The sequence below is a fragment of the Scyliorhinus torazame genome, chromosome 8 (assembly GCF_047496885.1).
Source record: "Scyliorhinus torazame isolate Kashiwa2021f chromosome 8, sScyTor2.1, whole genome shotgun sequence".
Taxonomy (NCBI): domain Eukaryota; kingdom Metazoa; phylum Chordata; class Chondrichthyes; order Carcharhiniformes; family Scyliorhinidae; genus Scyliorhinus; species Scyliorhinus torazame.
Genome location: NC_092714.1, coordinates 189,713,658 through 189,732,020, shown reverse-complemented (window position 1 = coordinate 189,732,020; position 18,363 = coordinate 189,713,658). Strand labels below are relative to the sequence as shown.

The 18,363-nt window shown below is 42.4% G+C and overlaps 1 protein-coding gene across 1 annotated transcript in view; it reads right to left on the bottom strand.

Moving 5' to 3' along the window:
- The window catches only part of LOC140428898 (zinc finger protein 335-like), a 267,142-nt gene extending 250,321 nt beyond the window's left edge, over positions 1-16,821 (bottom strand). The window contains exons 1-14 of the mRNA XM_072515545.1: positions 16,572-16,821; positions 12,698-12,927; positions 11,816-11,964; positions 10,610-10,750; positions 10,244-10,417; positions 8,394-8,567; positions 7,113-7,286; positions 6,256-6,411; positions 5,967-6,132; positions 5,188-5,324; positions 3,772-3,928; positions 3,141-3,238; positions 779-883; positions 205-340 (exon numbers count right to left, since the gene is read on the bottom strand). Of these exons, the coding sequence (XP_072371646.1) occupies positions 205-340; positions 779-883; positions 3,141-3,238; positions 3,772-3,928; positions 5,188-5,324; positions 5,967-6,132; positions 6,256-6,411; positions 7,113-7,286; positions 8,394-8,567; positions 10,244-10,417; positions 10,610-10,750; positions 11,816-11,964; positions 12,698-12,927; positions 16,572-16,697 (2,123 nt within the window). The 5' untranslated portion in view covers positions 16,698-16,821. The remainder of the gene's footprint in view (positions 1-204; positions 341-778; positions 884-3,140; positions 3,239-3,771; positions 3,929-5,187; positions 5,325-5,966; positions 6,133-6,255; positions 6,412-7,112; positions 7,287-8,393; positions 8,568-10,243; positions 10,418-10,609; positions 10,751-11,815; positions 11,965-12,697; positions 12,928-16,571) is intronic.
- Between the last annotated feature and the right edge of the window lie 1,542 nt (positions 16,822-18,363).

Genomic DNA, 18,363 nt, shown 5'->3' with positions numbered 1-18,363 from the left:
GGAACTGTGCATTGCCAAACATTTGAGGGAAATCTAGCGAAAACTGTTCCCAAGTAGAAAAAATAAACATAGAAATTAGAATAAATAATAAATCTTGTATAAGATATAAAAAGTATCTGTATTTGGAGTAAACAATGACGGTTGGGGTTGCCGTTGGGATAATGTTTTTCCATTATCTGGAAAGACATATTTGAGCTTTCTTACACTCTACTGTAGCCAAGCCCATTACACGTCAGGTAGGAGCAGAATAAGCAAATGTATTCCAGTGACAACTGGCGTGCATCCTTCTTTGTATCTTGCATTGCATCCACATGGATTCGCATCTGTGTCATGTTTACGTCTAACACAGAATGTCACACTGTTATAACTTAACATTAGTTGCATGTAAAGTGAGCATTACAAACCAAATTCTAGATTTAGGTTGTCCAGCAGGCACATTGACTCAGCCTGAATAAAGATTCATGTAATCAAAAAAGTCAATTAATTTATCTTTTACAAGTGATAAAGTTTTTAAAATACCGTCGGTCACAGTCCAACCCTTAAATGCAGTTGCAGATTTAGTTTGACTGGGTTTTATAATTCCACTCTCTCTCCTTGGTAAAATGTATGGCACAGATTTCTTATCCTTCAAGTAACAAACTGAAACCCAGTACAATTGAAAACTAAAGAATATCGAAGGGTTCGACTGTGATCACACAATGTGACGCAATAATGTAAACACTTTAATTTAAACAACAAGTCTTTCTCAAGATGATGTTGCACCTATGGTTGAAATTCTATTCTTTACAATTCAGTAAGGTTCTCTTGATGTATCCCACAAAAATAACCTGATAATTCCGGTTCATTTTCCAGAAGTACTTTTCTTGCAGGAAGTAGATGCTCGCTGAAAGAGAATGGATGAAAGAGGTGATGGATCATCTCACAGAGCAAAGGATTATATTGTGTAATTACAAGATTTTTTTCTCTGTTTGCCGTTTCCAGCACCCCGCACCTCCCACCAAACAATGATATACTGTTTCCACTTTTGTGTCATTATCAGGCTCTCAGTTGTAAAAATATTTTTGCTCCAAATGATTTGGTGATCCTGCGTCAGAAATTGGAGAACAGTCCAAGCGCCAATTCTTTGACCAGGTCTCCCTTTGGGCTAGTCTCAAAGAGGGTGAGATCAGTGAATGTATCTAATGACCTACATAATTAAAGTCTGAAGGCACAGATGCTTCATGATGTATTCCATCAAAGGACAATTATTCATAACTTTGATGTATCTGTCTCCAAATGGCTAACAAGCTGTGATGCACAGCATCGATGGATGTAATAAGTGCTCAGTCACATCAGTGCATTCATGGCATTGTACACTTCACATGAATAGTAGGCAACAGTGATCATGTGATTGCATGTTGGAGGACGGAAAGACCTTGGAGAGAGTGGAGAGCACATTGATCAGAATTACCCCATTGCTGAACAACTTCAGTTAAGAGGGGAGGCTAAAGAGCCTGGGATTCCTATTGTTAAAGAGTAGAGAAAGTTCAGAGGAAACTTAACTGAAGTGTTCAAATGTAGGAGGGCTTCGGATAGAGTAAATAAGAAGAACTTGTTTCTTTTGGTGGAAGAATCAGTAACCAGACAACACAGAATTAAGATAACTGCCAAGGAGCAAAGGAGACGAGGAGACATTTTATTGTGTAGCAAGTTCTGATTTGGAATGCACTGCCTGAAAGAGTGATTGAAGCAGTTTTAATATAACTTTAAAATGGAAATTAAGTACAGAGCTATGGGAAAGGGCATGGGATTGGGACTAATGGGATATATATATTTGGATTTGGATTTGTTTATTGTCGTGTGTACCGAGGTACAGTGAAAAGTATTTTTCTGCGAGCAGCTCAACAGATCATTAAGTATAAAAGGAAATAAAAGAAAATACATAATAGGGCAACACAAGGTATACAATGAAACTACATAAGCACCAGCATCGGGTGAAGCATACAGGGTGTAGTGTTAATGAGGTCAGTCCATAAGAGGGTCATTTAGGAGTCTGGTAACAGCGTGGAAGAAGCTGTTTTTGAGTCTGTTCATGCGTGTTCTCAGACTTTTGTATTCTAAAAAGACACAGCTTGAGCATGAACCTGGAATGGCCTCCTTCTATGCTGTAAGTTATATTGATAATGTCAATGAAATGTGTAAATAATGTTTAGTGAAGTCTCATTTATCTCTGTAAGTCAAATTGCAGATCAGAACAAGTATTCACTGAAGGTGCTTTTTGCCTTTGTGATTAGATGCATACCATGTCACTTGCTGGGCTGCAAGTACACAGTTAAAATTAATATTCCCATGACTTTACAGAACCATCAGACTGTATATTTTGGTGTTCTTTTAAAAAACTTTTAGAGTACCCAATTCATTTTTCCCAATTAAGGGGCAATTTAGTGTGGTCAATCTACCTAGCCTGCACATCTTTGGGTTGTGGGGGCAAAACCCACGCAAACACAGCGAGAATGTGCAAACTCAATATGGATAGTGACCCAGAGCCGGGATCGAACCTAGGACCTCGGTGCCATGAGGCAGCAGTGCTAACTACTGCACCACCGTGCTGCCTATTTTAGTGTTCTGAGTTGGGATTTATCCACTAATGAGGGAGCAGCAATAAGGTAATCTTATCTGAACCACCAAACGTATGACTTTCAGTCAACACATCAGTGTGCCAGAAGTACCAGTGCAACTAGAAGCGAGTTACCATGAGCTGGATTGCTCGATTGTGAGTACTTACATGTCTCACAGACTAATGGCGAAATACAAGATTGGTTGCTTAAAAAAGGAACCAACTCTGAACCTTCGTGGCATAGTGGTACTGACTTCTTGTTGTTTAAAACAGAGAACAAGTAGAATTAAGGTCAAGGAGATATAGCAATTTCAAAAACTGTTATAAGAGACACTGGAATATGTCTCCGGGGAACACCTTTTGTAGGTACTATGAAATCACTAATGTCTAGCCATGTTTTAATTGCACAAAATTACGCAATAAACTGCACACCTTCCTGTATATATTGTATGTAACTTCTTTTGCGATGAACAAATTTGGCTAAACAAAAGGGTTAAAACCATACAATCGGCACCCAAAGCTGTCACATGACTGAGAAACTTACTTTTGTGCATGAATACACTATCAGCATTGATAGGCACATGGCGGAAAATCTGAGAAATTCTGCTGATCCTATCAACTTTCTGTGCCATCAAATCGAACCTGAATGTCAGATTAAAAACACTTGATTATGTTAGTGCAAGTGTAACTGCTCAATCTACAAGTGCCATAAATCTTTAAGAGCAACTTGCAATTTTCTCTAAAAGTAAAAAGAAATTAGATGTTAAGTTAGTTCACCACAACACCTCCCCTCCCCCTCCCTCCCTCACCCCCCCCCTCCCCACCCCCAGAATTAATACTCTGTGAATACATGGTGGTACACCCCAACACTTGAAGCTTCTCTGCAACACATCAGCATTTTGCAAGGACACATGGCCGAGTATCTAATGTTAATTCCCAAGCTGCCTGGACCTATATACCTTAATTCATTCTGAACATCCATTGTCCAATGTAAGGTTGAAGTGAATATTGTATACAAAGTGACAATGTCTACATTAGTACAAGACGTTATTCATAACAGCAGCTTGCATTAATATAACACCTCTAATGTAAAAGAAAGTCCCGTATTTCCGAGTTGAGATTTAGTTAATATGTCACTGTGCTAAAACTCTTAATTCCGATCAAATTCTACTCACCTCCAAATCTTCTGTCCACCAAAGAGCAACACTTTCCTTTGACCTTTCATAACTGCACCAAATACTCGTTCAATGCTGGTATCAATGCCCAATTTGCTGATGTCCTTAGGATAGCCCGGCTCAAGGCTCTTGCCAGAAAATACCCAGTATGATCTCCCTGTAGGAAGAGATAAAAAGCAACAGTTTCGTTTCCATTGATTGCAATCGTATTTAGCTGAGAAATGACCGTCAACAATAAGTGAATATAACAGACTCATGTAACATTCCTCTGTCTGCTCCTTAAGTGGTGGTATCAACTCATTTAAAATAAACAGGTTGGTGCCTATATTAAGAGTGAACAGGGAAATCTAATGGTGTTGACTGTTCATTTGGTTACTTGCTGATAGCAAATGTAAAATTCAAATGTTTGACTTAGGAAATTAATTTTTCTTGCATGACAGTCAGGTAAATATACAAGACTTTTGGGGTTCCATTTAAGCACCGTTTCAGTTTAACATAGCTGGATATAGCTATTTATTACTCGACAAATGGCAATAAAAAAAACAATTTATGGTCAGTACAAAGAGCAATCAGTCTAATCTTGAAGGAAGGCTATAAATTCCATTTAAAAATAATTAATTAATGGAATGTGGGCGTCGCTGGCTGGGGCATCATTTTTGTTGCCCATCCCTAATTGCCTTGAACTGAGTGGCTTGCTGGGCCAATTCAGGGTGCACTGGTCTGGAGTCACATGTAGGCCAGACCAGGGAAAGATGGCAGATTTCCTTCTCTGAAGGACATTCGTGACTAGATGGGTTTGTACCACGGTCGGAAATGGTTTCCTGGTCATCATTAGCCTTTTAATTCCAGATTTTGTATTGAATCCAACTTTCATCATCTGCCATGGTGGTATTCAACCTGGGATCCCAAAGCATTACCCTGGATCTCTGGATTCCCAGTCCAGCAAAAATACCACTGCGCACCAATCAATAAATGTCTGTAAAGATATTTGGAAACATAAAAATCTCACATTTTATTGTTACTTAACTAACTGGAAGATTGGCTTTGTTTCATACGATTCACTGGTCAATGGTTATCCAGTACTCTATTTTTCAGCCAAATTACATCAAACCTATTTACATTCATTTATGAAAAATTGAGATGATCTGTTTTCACGAGAAAAATTAACGAACTGCGTGACAACATTAATAAAAGGATTCTGCCTCAAAAGAATAGTTAGAATAGAATAAAATTTACAGTGCAGTAGGAGGCCATTCAGCCCATCGAGTCTGCACCAGCCCAGGGAAAGAGCACCCTACCTAAGTTATTCTTACCTTTCGATCCTTAACATGATGCCTGCCTTATCATATCAGTTTGCTCACAGCATTGCTTAATTATATGCTTGAGAATTATCCCTCATCAATAATTGAGACAAACCTGAGAAAATGTAGACCTTCTGCCTGTTTATATCTTCAAATGCAGCATCAATTTTGGAAGGAGCTTTTGGCCACAACTTTGCAATTGGAATTGGCCCCATGATGGATTTCTTTGCTGATGTAAATTTCCAGACATATCTAGAAAAATTATGAATAAATTCAGATGGAGTGAAAGACCCTGGATCCCCAAGTATTCTCTCACTGACCCTGTGTGCAGTTTTGTATTGCATCTCAGAAAGGACATATTATGCATGCTCCATCAGAATGTTACCAGGGTTACTAGAGTTAAATTACGAGGTGACCTAACTTAAATCACACATGCATTATCTGGAATAAAGACTGAGGGATGATTTAATTGAGAATTTTAGGACTTTGAAAGAATTAATAGGATTGACAGAGACTGTCTAGGTGGCAGTAAAGGACAAGAGGTCATAACTGTAAAATCAGGGAAGTCACAAAATACACAAAGGGTAGAGAAAGTTTGCAACTCACCCACAAAAACAGATGCTAGCTCAATTAACAATTTTAAATCTGTGATTTTAGAGTTTTTGCTATCCAAGGTGCTAAGGGATATGGAACTGAGGAGGATGAATGAAGTTACAATACGGAAGGTACAGCTGTGATCTCCTTGGAGGGAAGAGCAGGCTGGAGATGTTGAATGGCCTACTCGTGTTTCTATGGCCACATGGACCTCTCTGCGAGGTTCAAATCACTTAAAAACATATGTTCTCTCTGCTACCCCCAACTTGAAAACAATGGTTCAAAGTTGGCATTACTTACCCATTTTTGAAGAAATGAAATGTTTTCTTTATACTTGCAACTGCATCAAAAATATTCACTTTGCAGATATCTGCAACTGGATCGATTGTGGTCGTGCTGGGCACAGTTGTTGAAACTGCTGCTGTTGTTGTAGAAGTAGGTGATGATGTAGGACCAGGCTTCGATCCTGTGTTAAAAATAAGATAATGTGAGAACAACTTTTACTCTTGCAATTATAAACATCTTAGTATTTCACTAGAAGGCTTTGAGCAACTTTTTATTTAGCACAAAACAATAAAATTGACCATACCATAGAGATGCTGGATTCCTGCAATATCATCGCCTGATAATTTGAAGTTTTCGCTGTATCGGTATTGTGGGTACATCAGAGCATCTTTTAAAGAGGAATGATCTAGTCCCAGGGAATGTCCAAACTCATGGGCTGCCACTAAAAAGAGGCTGTATCCTGCATAAGACACACAAATTGGTCAATTGTTTGAATATTACTTTAATATTTCTCCTTTCTCCCCATACCCTGACATCCTCTGAAAAATATCACATGACTGAAACTGATCATTGTGGTCCTTCTGGTGGGTCCCAGTGTAAATAATGCATGTTGGCTCCATGATGCCAAGAATGGTGCCATTGCTGGAGCAGCTTATCCAAGTGGCTATTTTGCATCATGTGAGACTTACCAGTGTGTGTTGGCAGGCTATTTAGCTGTGGGTGAGGCTATCATCGAAACATAGGATACATAGAATGGATATATTGAGAGAGGTAATACAATTTATATGTAGAAACTTTAATCCTTCTCCCTTTGGACACCTAATGTCATTCCTGAGAGTGGGCCATAATATTTCTGTAAGGACAGCTTCATTGTTGGTTGTCAACTGTCTAATATTAATCAGCAAAGCAAGGTACATTGGTTCCCTTCTCCCTGTTTATCTCTTAATGTGTTGCTTTGATGCTCCATAGTCCATCTTTCAATGGGATGGAGGAAAGCTGATCAAGACTTGCCTAACCTCAAGATGTACTTCAACCTGAAACTGTACAGATGAGCATTATGAGTTCAACTACTTGATTACAAAATTGATAGATTTACTTTAGAACAGTTGTGCTAAAAAAAAGCATTGACAAAAGAGATGAACAAAACCCTGCAATATTTACCAGCATTCGGACAGAAACCCCACTTTTTGTCTTTATCGAAGTTACTGGTGGTAGCGCACCAGGACCGCTCATCTGGTCTGCCTGCGGTGGTGCACGCATCATACCTTTCTCCAAGGAATGTAAAAGGAAATGAACACAGCTCTCCATCAGCATTTCCAGAAACCACAGCATTGACTACAAGAGAAAAGTTGATTGTTGTGAGGGAAGTTTAAATAACAGGTAAGTGCCAAGTTCTGAACTTCAAATAATACTTCAAAATCCATCAAGATGGTAGGACTTACATGTAAATAAGTGAAAAGTGTATCTAATTCAGATTTCAGCAAACAAATCTCTACTCAAGGGGGGTTATGAGTGAAGTTGGGAGTGCAGGAGGGTTAAGCTTCATGGCTAGGCAACGTTTTCTTATATCGACCTTTTTTTTAATGTCCTTTCAAATCAGAGATCTCATTGCCAGAATAGTAAAACAGAAATTGGGAATGTCCAGAGTAAACTGATACAAGGTGTATGGCAAAGGAACATTTTTGCTGAGCGAGTGGTTAGGATCTAGATTGCACTGGCTGAGAGTGTGATAGTGGAAAAACCATTCATGGCTTTTAAATGGAATTGGACAAATGGCTGAAAGGGACAAAATGCAGGTTACCGGCAAAGGATGGAAGAGTATGATGGACTAGCTGAGTTGTTCTTGCAGAGAGCTGACATGGATATTATGGGTCTCTTTTTGTGCTGCAACTAATCTATGACTCTATAATCGTCCATATTATTTGTTAATTCTTTCTCCAGTTTTCTCTCTATCTCTTGCTAGGTGCTGACCCACACTAAGGAACCATTCCAAGGAAATCAGCACTTTCCAGTGCCTAACCCAAGTGGTAGTTATCTATGTATAAGCCTATAGGCATCAAGTATCACTGGTGATTTTACCATTGCAAGCATCACAACCTACTGTCTCACCCAGTCTTTGGAACCAACTAACTTGTTAAATAAAATCTGCCATCCTTGTTTCTTGAGCCACATCCAGTCCTAAAGCTGTATAATACATTCTATCTGGTTTGACAAAACATTATGGGCTGGATTATCCGGTCCTCCGGTCGCATGTTTCTCGGTGGCGCACTGCTCGCTGCCGGTGGGATTCTCTACTCCCGCCGCTAGTCAATGGGATTTCCCATTTAAGCCCATGCCGCCGAGAAACCCGAGAAACTGCCGGCGGCAACAGAGAATCCCAACGACCGGAGAATTCAGGCCTATGTATTTGTTGAACTGAGCTGTCTAACTATGAATAATTACCTGGACTGGGGCAAAAGCCATATTTTTTATCCACGTCAAAGTTTCTGGTCGTGGCACACCATCTGTAGCCATCCTGACGGCCCTCAGATGTGCACTGGTCATAATTTTTGCCGTCGAATACAAAGGGGAAGACACAAGGTGAACTGTCGCTGTTACCGCCAATGGTGTATAACACTGAACAAAAGTGAAGAGAAAACAGAAATTTATAATAAAAGCGCAATGAACAAACTGTAATTATCACACTATGATACCTTTATGGAGCTCTGTATTGAGCAAGGAGAGTGATTTTGGAAGCTGATTAAATAATGCCACAAGTCTAGATTTGGTCCAGGAGCTCAACATTTTATTCTCCCTCCAATTTTGTTCTCAGTGCCCTTCCATTGGTATTTATTGACCTCTGATGCCTCAATCCACATGCATGGAATGTACAGCAAATGTCACAGAACAATGATCAGGAATGGTTATTTAATCTACTTCATTCCTTTCCTGACTCTGAAATGATTGAGGCCAAATATAGTTCCTAAAGCGTTCCCCTGGGTGAGATCAGGTTTTCAGCAATGATCAAGTTTGAACTTGTGGCATTGAATTCCAGCAACTAAAGGTGTTACTGAAACCTAAAAGACACAAAAGCTTCTTATAACAGCTCGATAGATTTTATTTGGCTTTTAGGGATTCAATTATATATCACAATGACCAGCAAATTATTTTGGCTAGATATATATTTGAAATCCTGGACTCAAATTGGGATTTTTTAATCCTATGGAGTATTATTTAAAATTTTTTTTAGAGTACCCAATTCATTTTTTCCAATTAAGGGGCAATTTAGCGTGACCAATCCACCTACCCTGCATATCTTTGGGTTGTGGGGGTGAAACCCATGCAAACACGGGGAGAATGTGCAACCTTTACACGGACAGTGACCCAGGGCCGGGATCGAACCTGGGACCCCGGCGCTGTGAAGTAGCAATGCTAACCACTGTGCCACCCTGCTGCCTATAATCCCATGGAGTATTAACAATATTTCAATAATGGGGATAAGAACATAAAAACATAAGAACTAGGATCAGCAGTAGGCAATTCAGCCATTCAATACAGTATTGGCTGATCTCCTCTCGGCCTCATCTCCATTTTCTTGCCTGTTCTGCATAATCCTTCAATCCATTACTAATTAAAAATCTGTCTATCTTCTTCTTAAATTTACTCAATGTCCTGGCATCCGCTGCACTCTGAGGTAGTGAATTCCACAGATTCATGGCCCTTTGAGGGAAGTAATTTTCATAGATTATCATAGAATTTACAGTGTAGAAGGAGGCCATTCGGCCCATCGAGTCTGCACCGGCTCTTGGAAAGAGCACCCTACCCAAGGTCAATACCTCCACCCTATCCCCATAACCCAGTAACCCCACCCAACACTAAGGGCAATTTTGGACACTAAGGGCAATTTATCATGGCCAATCCACCTAACCTGCACATCTTTGGACTGTGGGAGGAAACCGGAGCACCCGGAGGAAACCCACGCACACACGGGGAGGATGTGCAGACTCCGCACAGACAATGACCAAAGCCGGAATCGAACCTGGGACCCTGGAGCTGTGAAGCAATTGTGCTATCCACAATGCTACCATGCTGCCCTTCTCCTCATCCATGGTTTGAATCTGCTACCCCTTAACCTAAAACTATAACCTCTCATAAACTTGACCTGACATCAGTTTAAACTGTCTCACAACAGATCAACGTATCACCAATTGGGATTGAAAGTCCAAATTGAAAATTGAGGTGGGAAACCAATAGTAACACAGCAAACATTGGCAATGAGCACATCACATCAAAATAAATTGACAGCTATTTACATTCATGCGGGCAGAATCCAAATGTCTTGTCATTGTCATAGTCTGCAGTTGTGGAACACCAGATACGTCCATCTTCTCTTCCATCGGCAGTACAAGTCTTGTAGGTCTTTCCATTGAATGTAAACGGAAAATGGCAGAAAGCTCCATCAGCATTGCCGAAACGGGTTTTAACCGCTGTCGGGAGAAAATTCTAATCGTTAGGGTGAGAAGTGTAAGAGGTACAAATCCCTCCAAAAGTTACATTTCGTAAGTAGCCATTCTTGATAGTTATACTGTGAAGACATAGGGCAGGAATTCCATTGTTTGGCACTTTACATAAATTAGCAGAGAAGTATTTGCAGATTAATTGCATTCAACGTTTGTTACCTGGCCCTTTTCCCAAGGTCCAGAACTCGTCATCGTCGAAATGTGCATCACCGTGCAGCTTGCCATACAGGTTTTCACCAGGTGGGTAAGCATGCGCCAAGAGGCCATCCATCCCATCAAATGGATATGGGTCTCCATGCCCTTAAGAAAAAATAATTGAAACATATTAACAATATAAATGCGAGCACACATCTAGAAATCCATTAAGCCCCTAAAACAAGCATCAAAAAATATTGTGATAGAGATGGAAAACAATCACCCTTGTATGTATAACTTAGATTAACCCAGCAATGTTAGAGCTGTAAGTGACAGCCATTCGCTCATTCGTTCCTCAGGAAAATACCTTGACCAATCAATGTCAAACTGCCTAATTTAAACTTCAAACAAGGCTTGGCAGTTAATTGTGTCACCTGGTGCATTCTCCATGGCAATGCCAGTCTATATATTTCAGACATTGTGTTTCTATGATGGGCTTTAGAGTGGTTTCACAGGTCAGCGCAACATCGAGGGCCGAAGGGCCTTTACTGCGCTGTAATGTTCTATGTTCTATAAGACTCTTTTGCTTGCCTCATGAGAAATCCACCTTTCTCTGTTGGATTGAGGAAGAAAACTTAAGCTATTTAGTTCATTTTCCTACATCGCCACAGTACAGGACACCTCGCAAAATTACAAATATAAGAGGAAAACAACAATTTATATTGTATGAGACAAATCTATTGATTAGGTGACAAGTAGACTCTGATATGTAAGGAGCTAAGTTCTGAAAGCTAGTGATTCCAAATAAACCTGTTGGACTTTAACCTGGTGTTGTAAGACTTCTTACTGTGCCCACCCCAGTCCAATGCCGGTATCTCCACATCACTGATATGTAGAGACAGTGCCATGGAGAATGCACCAGGTGACACAATTAACTGCCAAGCATTGTTTGAAGTTTAAACCAGGCAGTTTGATACTGATTGGTCAAGGCTGAGGAATGAATCAGTCAATGGCTATCACGTACATTGCTTAGCTGAAACAGGCACAATGAAATGATTCTATATGCCTCTTTTTTCAGCAATAAATGCTGCTCTTGTCAGCAATGTCTGCACCTCATGAATGAATAGAAAATAAATCAGATTGGGGAGACATAGAGGAGGAGGGTAGAACACCTGAACATTAATTAAGAAGGGAACTCTTCAGATGATGAGGTTGTGCTTGTTTACTCACATTCTCTTCCAAACTGAACCATGATGTCTGCTTCACCATTGTTGATTTTAGTGAACGTTAATGGAGTGACATCACTCCACACTTTAAATGCCCGAGCAAATGCATCATCAACGACAAGTGGGTCCAAGTCAGGAGTGTAGGACACAATACTGTTTGGGGAAAATACGACTGAATGAAATAGTATTCAAAGCTAGCAAGGAAACATCACAACAATACTCCAGATCTCAAGCTACTTGGGAGGAACACCATGAAGATTAATGAATGCAAACTATGCTCATTCTGTTCCAGTAAATGACTGTCAGTTCTGTCTTAACTTGCACTTTTACGTTCAAGTGATATCCAGTTTGGGACAGACTGATATTCTCTAAAATATAAATGAGAAAACTCACCATTGGCACTGTAACTGTGCAGCCCCAAGTGAATAATGTTGCATTCCCTATAGAATGGAAAAGTAACAATGCCAACCTTTGTGATAGCACCCACTGGACATGACTGATGCATCACATTGAATGGTCACAACAGCAACTATGGAAGCCTAGCTGGTACAACTCTGGAGGACTTTATATTTTGTGTGGCGCGCCATAATAGTAGGTTTGAAAGCAGCACCATCCCAATTGCTGCGGCCTTGCCGAAACACTCATCATCACTTTAAATTCTACTCAACCCTTTTATGGACAGTCGCACAATGTGTTCCTCTTGCCCGGCAATGACGGACTGAAGAAGTGACTAGTCAGATTATGAAGCTAATTTAACCCAAGTAACCACACGGGAATTTTGCAGTTTCAGTTTAATGTTATCTTCGGGCAATTGCTTAAAAAAGAATACCTTCCTTTCTCACCTCCAATTCCTTGAATTTAAGCAGCGCCTTTATCATGTGCTCACCTGTAAGTCAAATCGGTATGGCTCCATTTTTCATCATCAAATGTCTTGTAGTTCAGTACATCCGGAACGCCACACCGGGGCTGCTTCATGGCACTGATTGTGGTCTCATCCAGTTCCCCTGTTTCAGGCAGTCCCAGGGTTTGCTGCATCCGCGTGATGGTCGATTTCAGGCTAATCATCGCATTGCTCGTCTTCTTTAAATTCAGGTACCCAAACCTCTGCAAGTAGCTCTGTGAAATAATGAGACCCACATTGGTTAGGCATCTGCGGTCGGTTTAGACGTCAGCAGTGCTGTTGTGCAAGGATTAATGCTGAATTGGGCATCAAACGCTGGAGTCACATCCTCTTCTGGAGTAGTCCAGACCCAGGGCTGCAATGCTCTGCATTATTCCAGACCCAGGGCTGCAATGTTCTGCATTATTCTTGACCCAGGGCTGCAATAAGACCATAAGACATAGGAGCAGAATTAGGCCACTTGGCCGATTGAGTCTGCTCCGCCATTCAATCATGGCTGATATTTTCTCATCCCCATTCTCCTGCCTTCTCCCCATAACTCCTGATCCACTTATTAATCAAGAGCCTATCTATCTCTGTCTTAAAGACACTCAGTGAATTGGCCTCCACAGCCTTCTGCGGCAAAGTGTTCCACAGATTCACCACCCTCTGGTTGCAAAAATTCCTCCTCATCTCTGTTTTAAAGGATCGTTCCTTTAATCTGAGATGGTGTCCTCTGGTTTTAGTTTATCCTACAAGTGGAAACATCCTCTCCTCGTCCACTCTATCCAGGCTTCGCAGTATCTTGTATGTTTCAATAAGATCCCCTTTTTTCATCCTTCTAAACTCCAACGAGTACAGACCCAGAGTCCTCAAACATTCCTCATACGACAAGTTCTTCATTCCAGGGATCATTCTTGAAAACCTCCTCTGGACCCTTTCCAAGGCCAGCACATCCTTCCTGAGATATGGGGTCCAAAACTGCTCACAATACACCAAATGGGGCCTGACCAGAGCCTTATACAGCCTCAGAAGTTCATCCCTGGTCTTGTAATCTAGCCCTCTTGACATGAATACTAACATTGCATTTGCTTTCTTAACTGCCAACTGAACCTACACATTAACCTTAAGAGAATCATGAACAAGGACTCCCAAGACCCTTTGTGCTTCTGCTTTCTGAAGCATTTCCCCATTTAGAAAATAGTCTGTGCCTAGATTCCTCCTTCCAAAGTGCATAACCTCACACTTTTCCACATTGTATTTCATTTGCCACTTCATTGCCCACTCTCCTAGCCTGTCCAAGTCCTTCTGCAGTCCCCTTGCTTCCTCAATACTACCTGTCCCTCTACAGATCTTTGTATCATCTGCAAACTCTGCATTATTCTTGACCTATGGCTGCAATGGTCTGCATTATTCTTGACCCAGGGCTGCAATATTCTGCATTATTCCTGATCCAGGGCTGCAGTGCTCTGCATTACTCCTGACCAAAGACTGCAATGTTCTGCATTACTCCTGACCCAGGGCTGCAATGCTCTGCATTATTCTTGACCCAGGGCTGCAATGCTCTGCATTATTCTTGACCCAGGGCTGCAGTGTTCTGCATTAGTCCAGATCCAGGGATGCAGTGCTCTGCATTAGTCCAGACCCAGGGCTGCAATGTTCTGCATTAGTCCAGATCCAGGGCTATCTTATTCTGTGTTACTCCAATTATTTCTCTATTCAGTCTATTCATTCCTAAGTATTCCTTCCTCCTGATGGGAACAGCATGTACTGGCACGCAAGCACAAACATGCTCATTCACATGCACCTATAAACACTTTCTAGCAGCAGGTACTAGACAGTGACAAAGAACGGGAATATTTACTGATTTTTCACCTCTCTAAGTTAAAGACCTCCTATCGCCAGCCCGATTCGAAGCCTCCTTGATCAGGATTTGTCAGCACAAGAGCTGACAGTCCACGTACCAACTCAGCCATCCCTTTGATCCCAAGTGAGACCTGTGCCAGCACCAATGGGTCCGAACACAAACTGCTGGCCGGCCAACACAAGTGCAAGTTACATTAGCCTGAAAGTTCAACTGACTGCGCTGGAAGAAATGGGGAAGAACCCAGATGGCATCTCGCACTTGAAATCATTGTAAAACATGGCTCACAATCCGTCTGAGCCGCAGATTGTCCAGGATTTTCCCTTTTTGCTTGTAACTATGATACAAACAATTTCAGGTTCCAATTTCTGGACCTCGTTGAAGAGCCTTGTGCAATCCTCACCTTTTCTCTGTTAGAAACGCACATTTAAATCGTTGGATTTTCAGTTTTAATGGATGAAGTCACACCACCGGAGATTTTTTGCAGTGCCTCCCTCCCCCGCGCCTTTTTGTTCTCCTCAAGGTTGGACCCCGTACTGGGAGTTTTATCCAGGTGTGGGCAGGACACCGCAATGTCTCACGTCATGTCCACACCTGAAACAACACACTCGGCCTCTTCCCAGCAAGAGTTGGCAGGTAGCAATCGCAGACTATTGTAGAGTGCCCCCAGGTACTCACCTGAGACCAACTTAACAGAACACAGAGGGACAGAGGTCAAATCAGATAAATCTTTTCGTTTCTATGGCTCAAGACGGCTTGTTACCTCTATGTTCAGATGGTCGTGGAGTTGTCATAGAGTCATACAGCAGAGAAAAAGCCCTTTGGCTCATCGAGTCTGGGCTGGTCAAAAATAACCACCTAACTATTCAAATCCCATTTCCAGCACTTGGCCCATAGCCTTGTATGCCCTGGCATCACAAGTGCATATCTGAATAGTTCTTAAATGTTGTGAGGGTCTCTGCCTCCACTACCCTTGCTGGCAGCGAATTCCAAACTCCTGCCACCCTCTGGCTAAAAAAGTTCCCCCTAACCATCCTGCCCAATACCTTAAATCCTTAGAATCCACATCTTTATTGCCATTCATGTTCTGAAATTCTGGATAACAGGTTATGTAATAGGGTCAAAGGTGGCACGGTGGTCAGCACTGCTGCTGCCTCACAGCGCCAGGGACCCGGGTTCAATTCCAGTCTTGGGTGACTGCTTGGGTTTCCTCCGGGTGCTCTGGTTTCCTCCCATAGTCCAAAGATGTGGAGGTTAGGTAGATTGGCCATGATAAATTGGCCTTCGGGTCCGGGCATGTGAAAGGTGGGATTACGGGAATAGTGGGCCTGGATAGGGCCCTCTTTCAAAAGGTCGGTGCAGACTAAATGAGTCGAATAGCCTCATTCTGCACTGTAGGGATTCTCTACAAAAAAGGAGATTCATGTGGTGCATAGACACGCTGACCCATTGCTTGTTCCTGTGTCCCACCACCTGTCATTCTATGAAATTCAAAAACCAAATCCTGATGGCCAGCGAGCTGAACTAAATCATTTCAAGAATGCTGTTGTGGGTTCTTTAGTCTTCTTGCTAGGAAATCGCCTCCTCCTACAACCCCAGACCCAGACGGCTGTGCACCCAATTTTCCAGATGGAATCTGCGTTCAGATTGCGCTGATTCCCTTGGTCTCACCCTTTGAGGTGCCTGGTGGATTTCATTTGGTCCAATGTGGGACACTGCCTTTCCAACATTAAAGAAGAACCATTACAGGCCACTAAACCCCACTCGCTGCCTCTTTTGGAGTTATTTCAGCCAGACCAACCGGTCCACTTGACGGTGAGCTATTGATCAATTTCTTTTGTTTCCTGATGCTCTGCACATTTCTAGCTTCTCTTCATTTAAAAAAAAAATCAAAAGTCAGCCTTGGATTCCCTTTGCGGGGAAATTGCTGTCACATTCTTTAAAAAAAAGCTTTAACTAAAGGGAGAATCACGCAGAACAACAGTTGGAGTTCCCCCCCCCCCCCCGCAGCCTTACCATTGCCATTTCGGTGTCAGTCATGTCCGGCTCCCCAGGGAAGGTTTCCAAGGGCGGAGTGCTGGGCGCACTGAAGGAGCTCTGGACCAGTAGAGCCGCGCTCAAGACAACTCGTATCAGCATCATGGTGAGGGCAACCGCTGGCTCTCCAGAGGCTTCTGTATCTGGGTGCCGGGGAATGGACTGTATATATACACAGAGCAGGAGCGAGAGCGACTGACATCAGAACAATGACTCAGTCCGCATCAAAACAAAATGATTCATCACCTTCCTCAGCGCGGAAATCGGGCTGGGAGCCAAGAGGGAGTGAAATATATTTGGTCAGCATCGCTCTTGCAAATTTGAATTGCTTATTTAATTGCCCCCACCCCGCACCCCGACCACCCGCACTTAGAAAGAACCAGGATTAAATCTGAACCATCTATTGTGGCGATTACCAGTTGCCAATTTCCCAGTTGTGGGTTACAGTGTCGACATTCATTTCGTGAGTAACAATCAACGGTCATTGGCCGGTGGTGTTGTATAGTCCATCTGGAAAAAAATAAACTGGCGCCTTTGCTAAAATCATATTTGCATTGAACGAAAATAACGTCCTATTTAAGCAGCTGAGATTCGATGTCCCCCGGTTAGATGTTTGAATTATTTTCTTTAATGGGGGCCCTGTTCCCTGCTCCACTGATGCCAGGTTGAGGAATGGGGCCCCTGTTCCCTGCTCCACTGATGCCAGGTTGAGGAATGTGGCCCCTGTTCCCTGCTCCACTGATGCCAGGTTGAGGAATGGGGCCCCTGTTCCCTGCTCCACTGATGCCAGGTTGAGGAATGGGGCCCCTGTTCCCTGCTCCACTGATGCCAGGTTGAGGAATGGGGCCCCTGTTCCCTGCTCCACTGATGCCAGGTTGAGGAATGGGGCCCCTGTTCCCTGCTCCACTGATGCCAGGTTGAGGAATGGGGCCCCTGTTCCCTGCTCCACTGATGCCAGGTTGAGGAATGGGGCCCCTGTTCCCTGCTCCACTGATGCCAGGTTGAGGGGGTGACACTCTGGAGCCCCCTAGGCGCTGTGAGCCACAGAAAAAAAGGACCCCAAGAGCAATCTGTCACGTAACTGAGGCTCCTGACCATACTCCCGTGGATCCCGTCCACACATTTACTGTGCCAACTGCAAGTTGTTGTTGTAGACTGGATCTGGACTATATCCAGTGAGGATAATTTTAAGGTGAACGCAGGAGGTTTAGAGGGCCTTAGAGGGGGGAAGAAAATCACCCAGAGGGTGGTGGGAATCACTGCCCGGGAGGGTAATAGAGGCGGAAAACCTCACAATCTTTAAAAAGCACTTGAGCACTTGAAATGTCATAACAGTCAAGGCTATGGGAAGTGGGATGAGTGGAGATTAGAGTAGTTTTTCTGACGGTGCAGATTTGATGGGCCAAAGGGCCTCTTCTGTACTGTAAGATCTATAATTCTAATAGCGCCTGTGTACAAACACATATGGTAAGATAAATCGGTCATTTACCATGGTTCGCCTATCTGCTTAGTGTTCCATCCAAAACAAAGCTTACCATTTTTTTGTTCATGAACAAAATATCTCTTTAACTGAACAAAATACTTGTTCCCGATTCTTGGACTCATTCTTTATTTTATCAAGCACTTCAATTGGAAGATCACCCCACACTGAAAGATAAGGGAATGGTGGTGATGGATTAGTGTCGGAATGATATTGCACTCAAAGGGCCATTGGGTGACCTGCTACAATCTTTGCAGTAACATGCGCCCAAAGTTGTGCCCATTTTTGCTG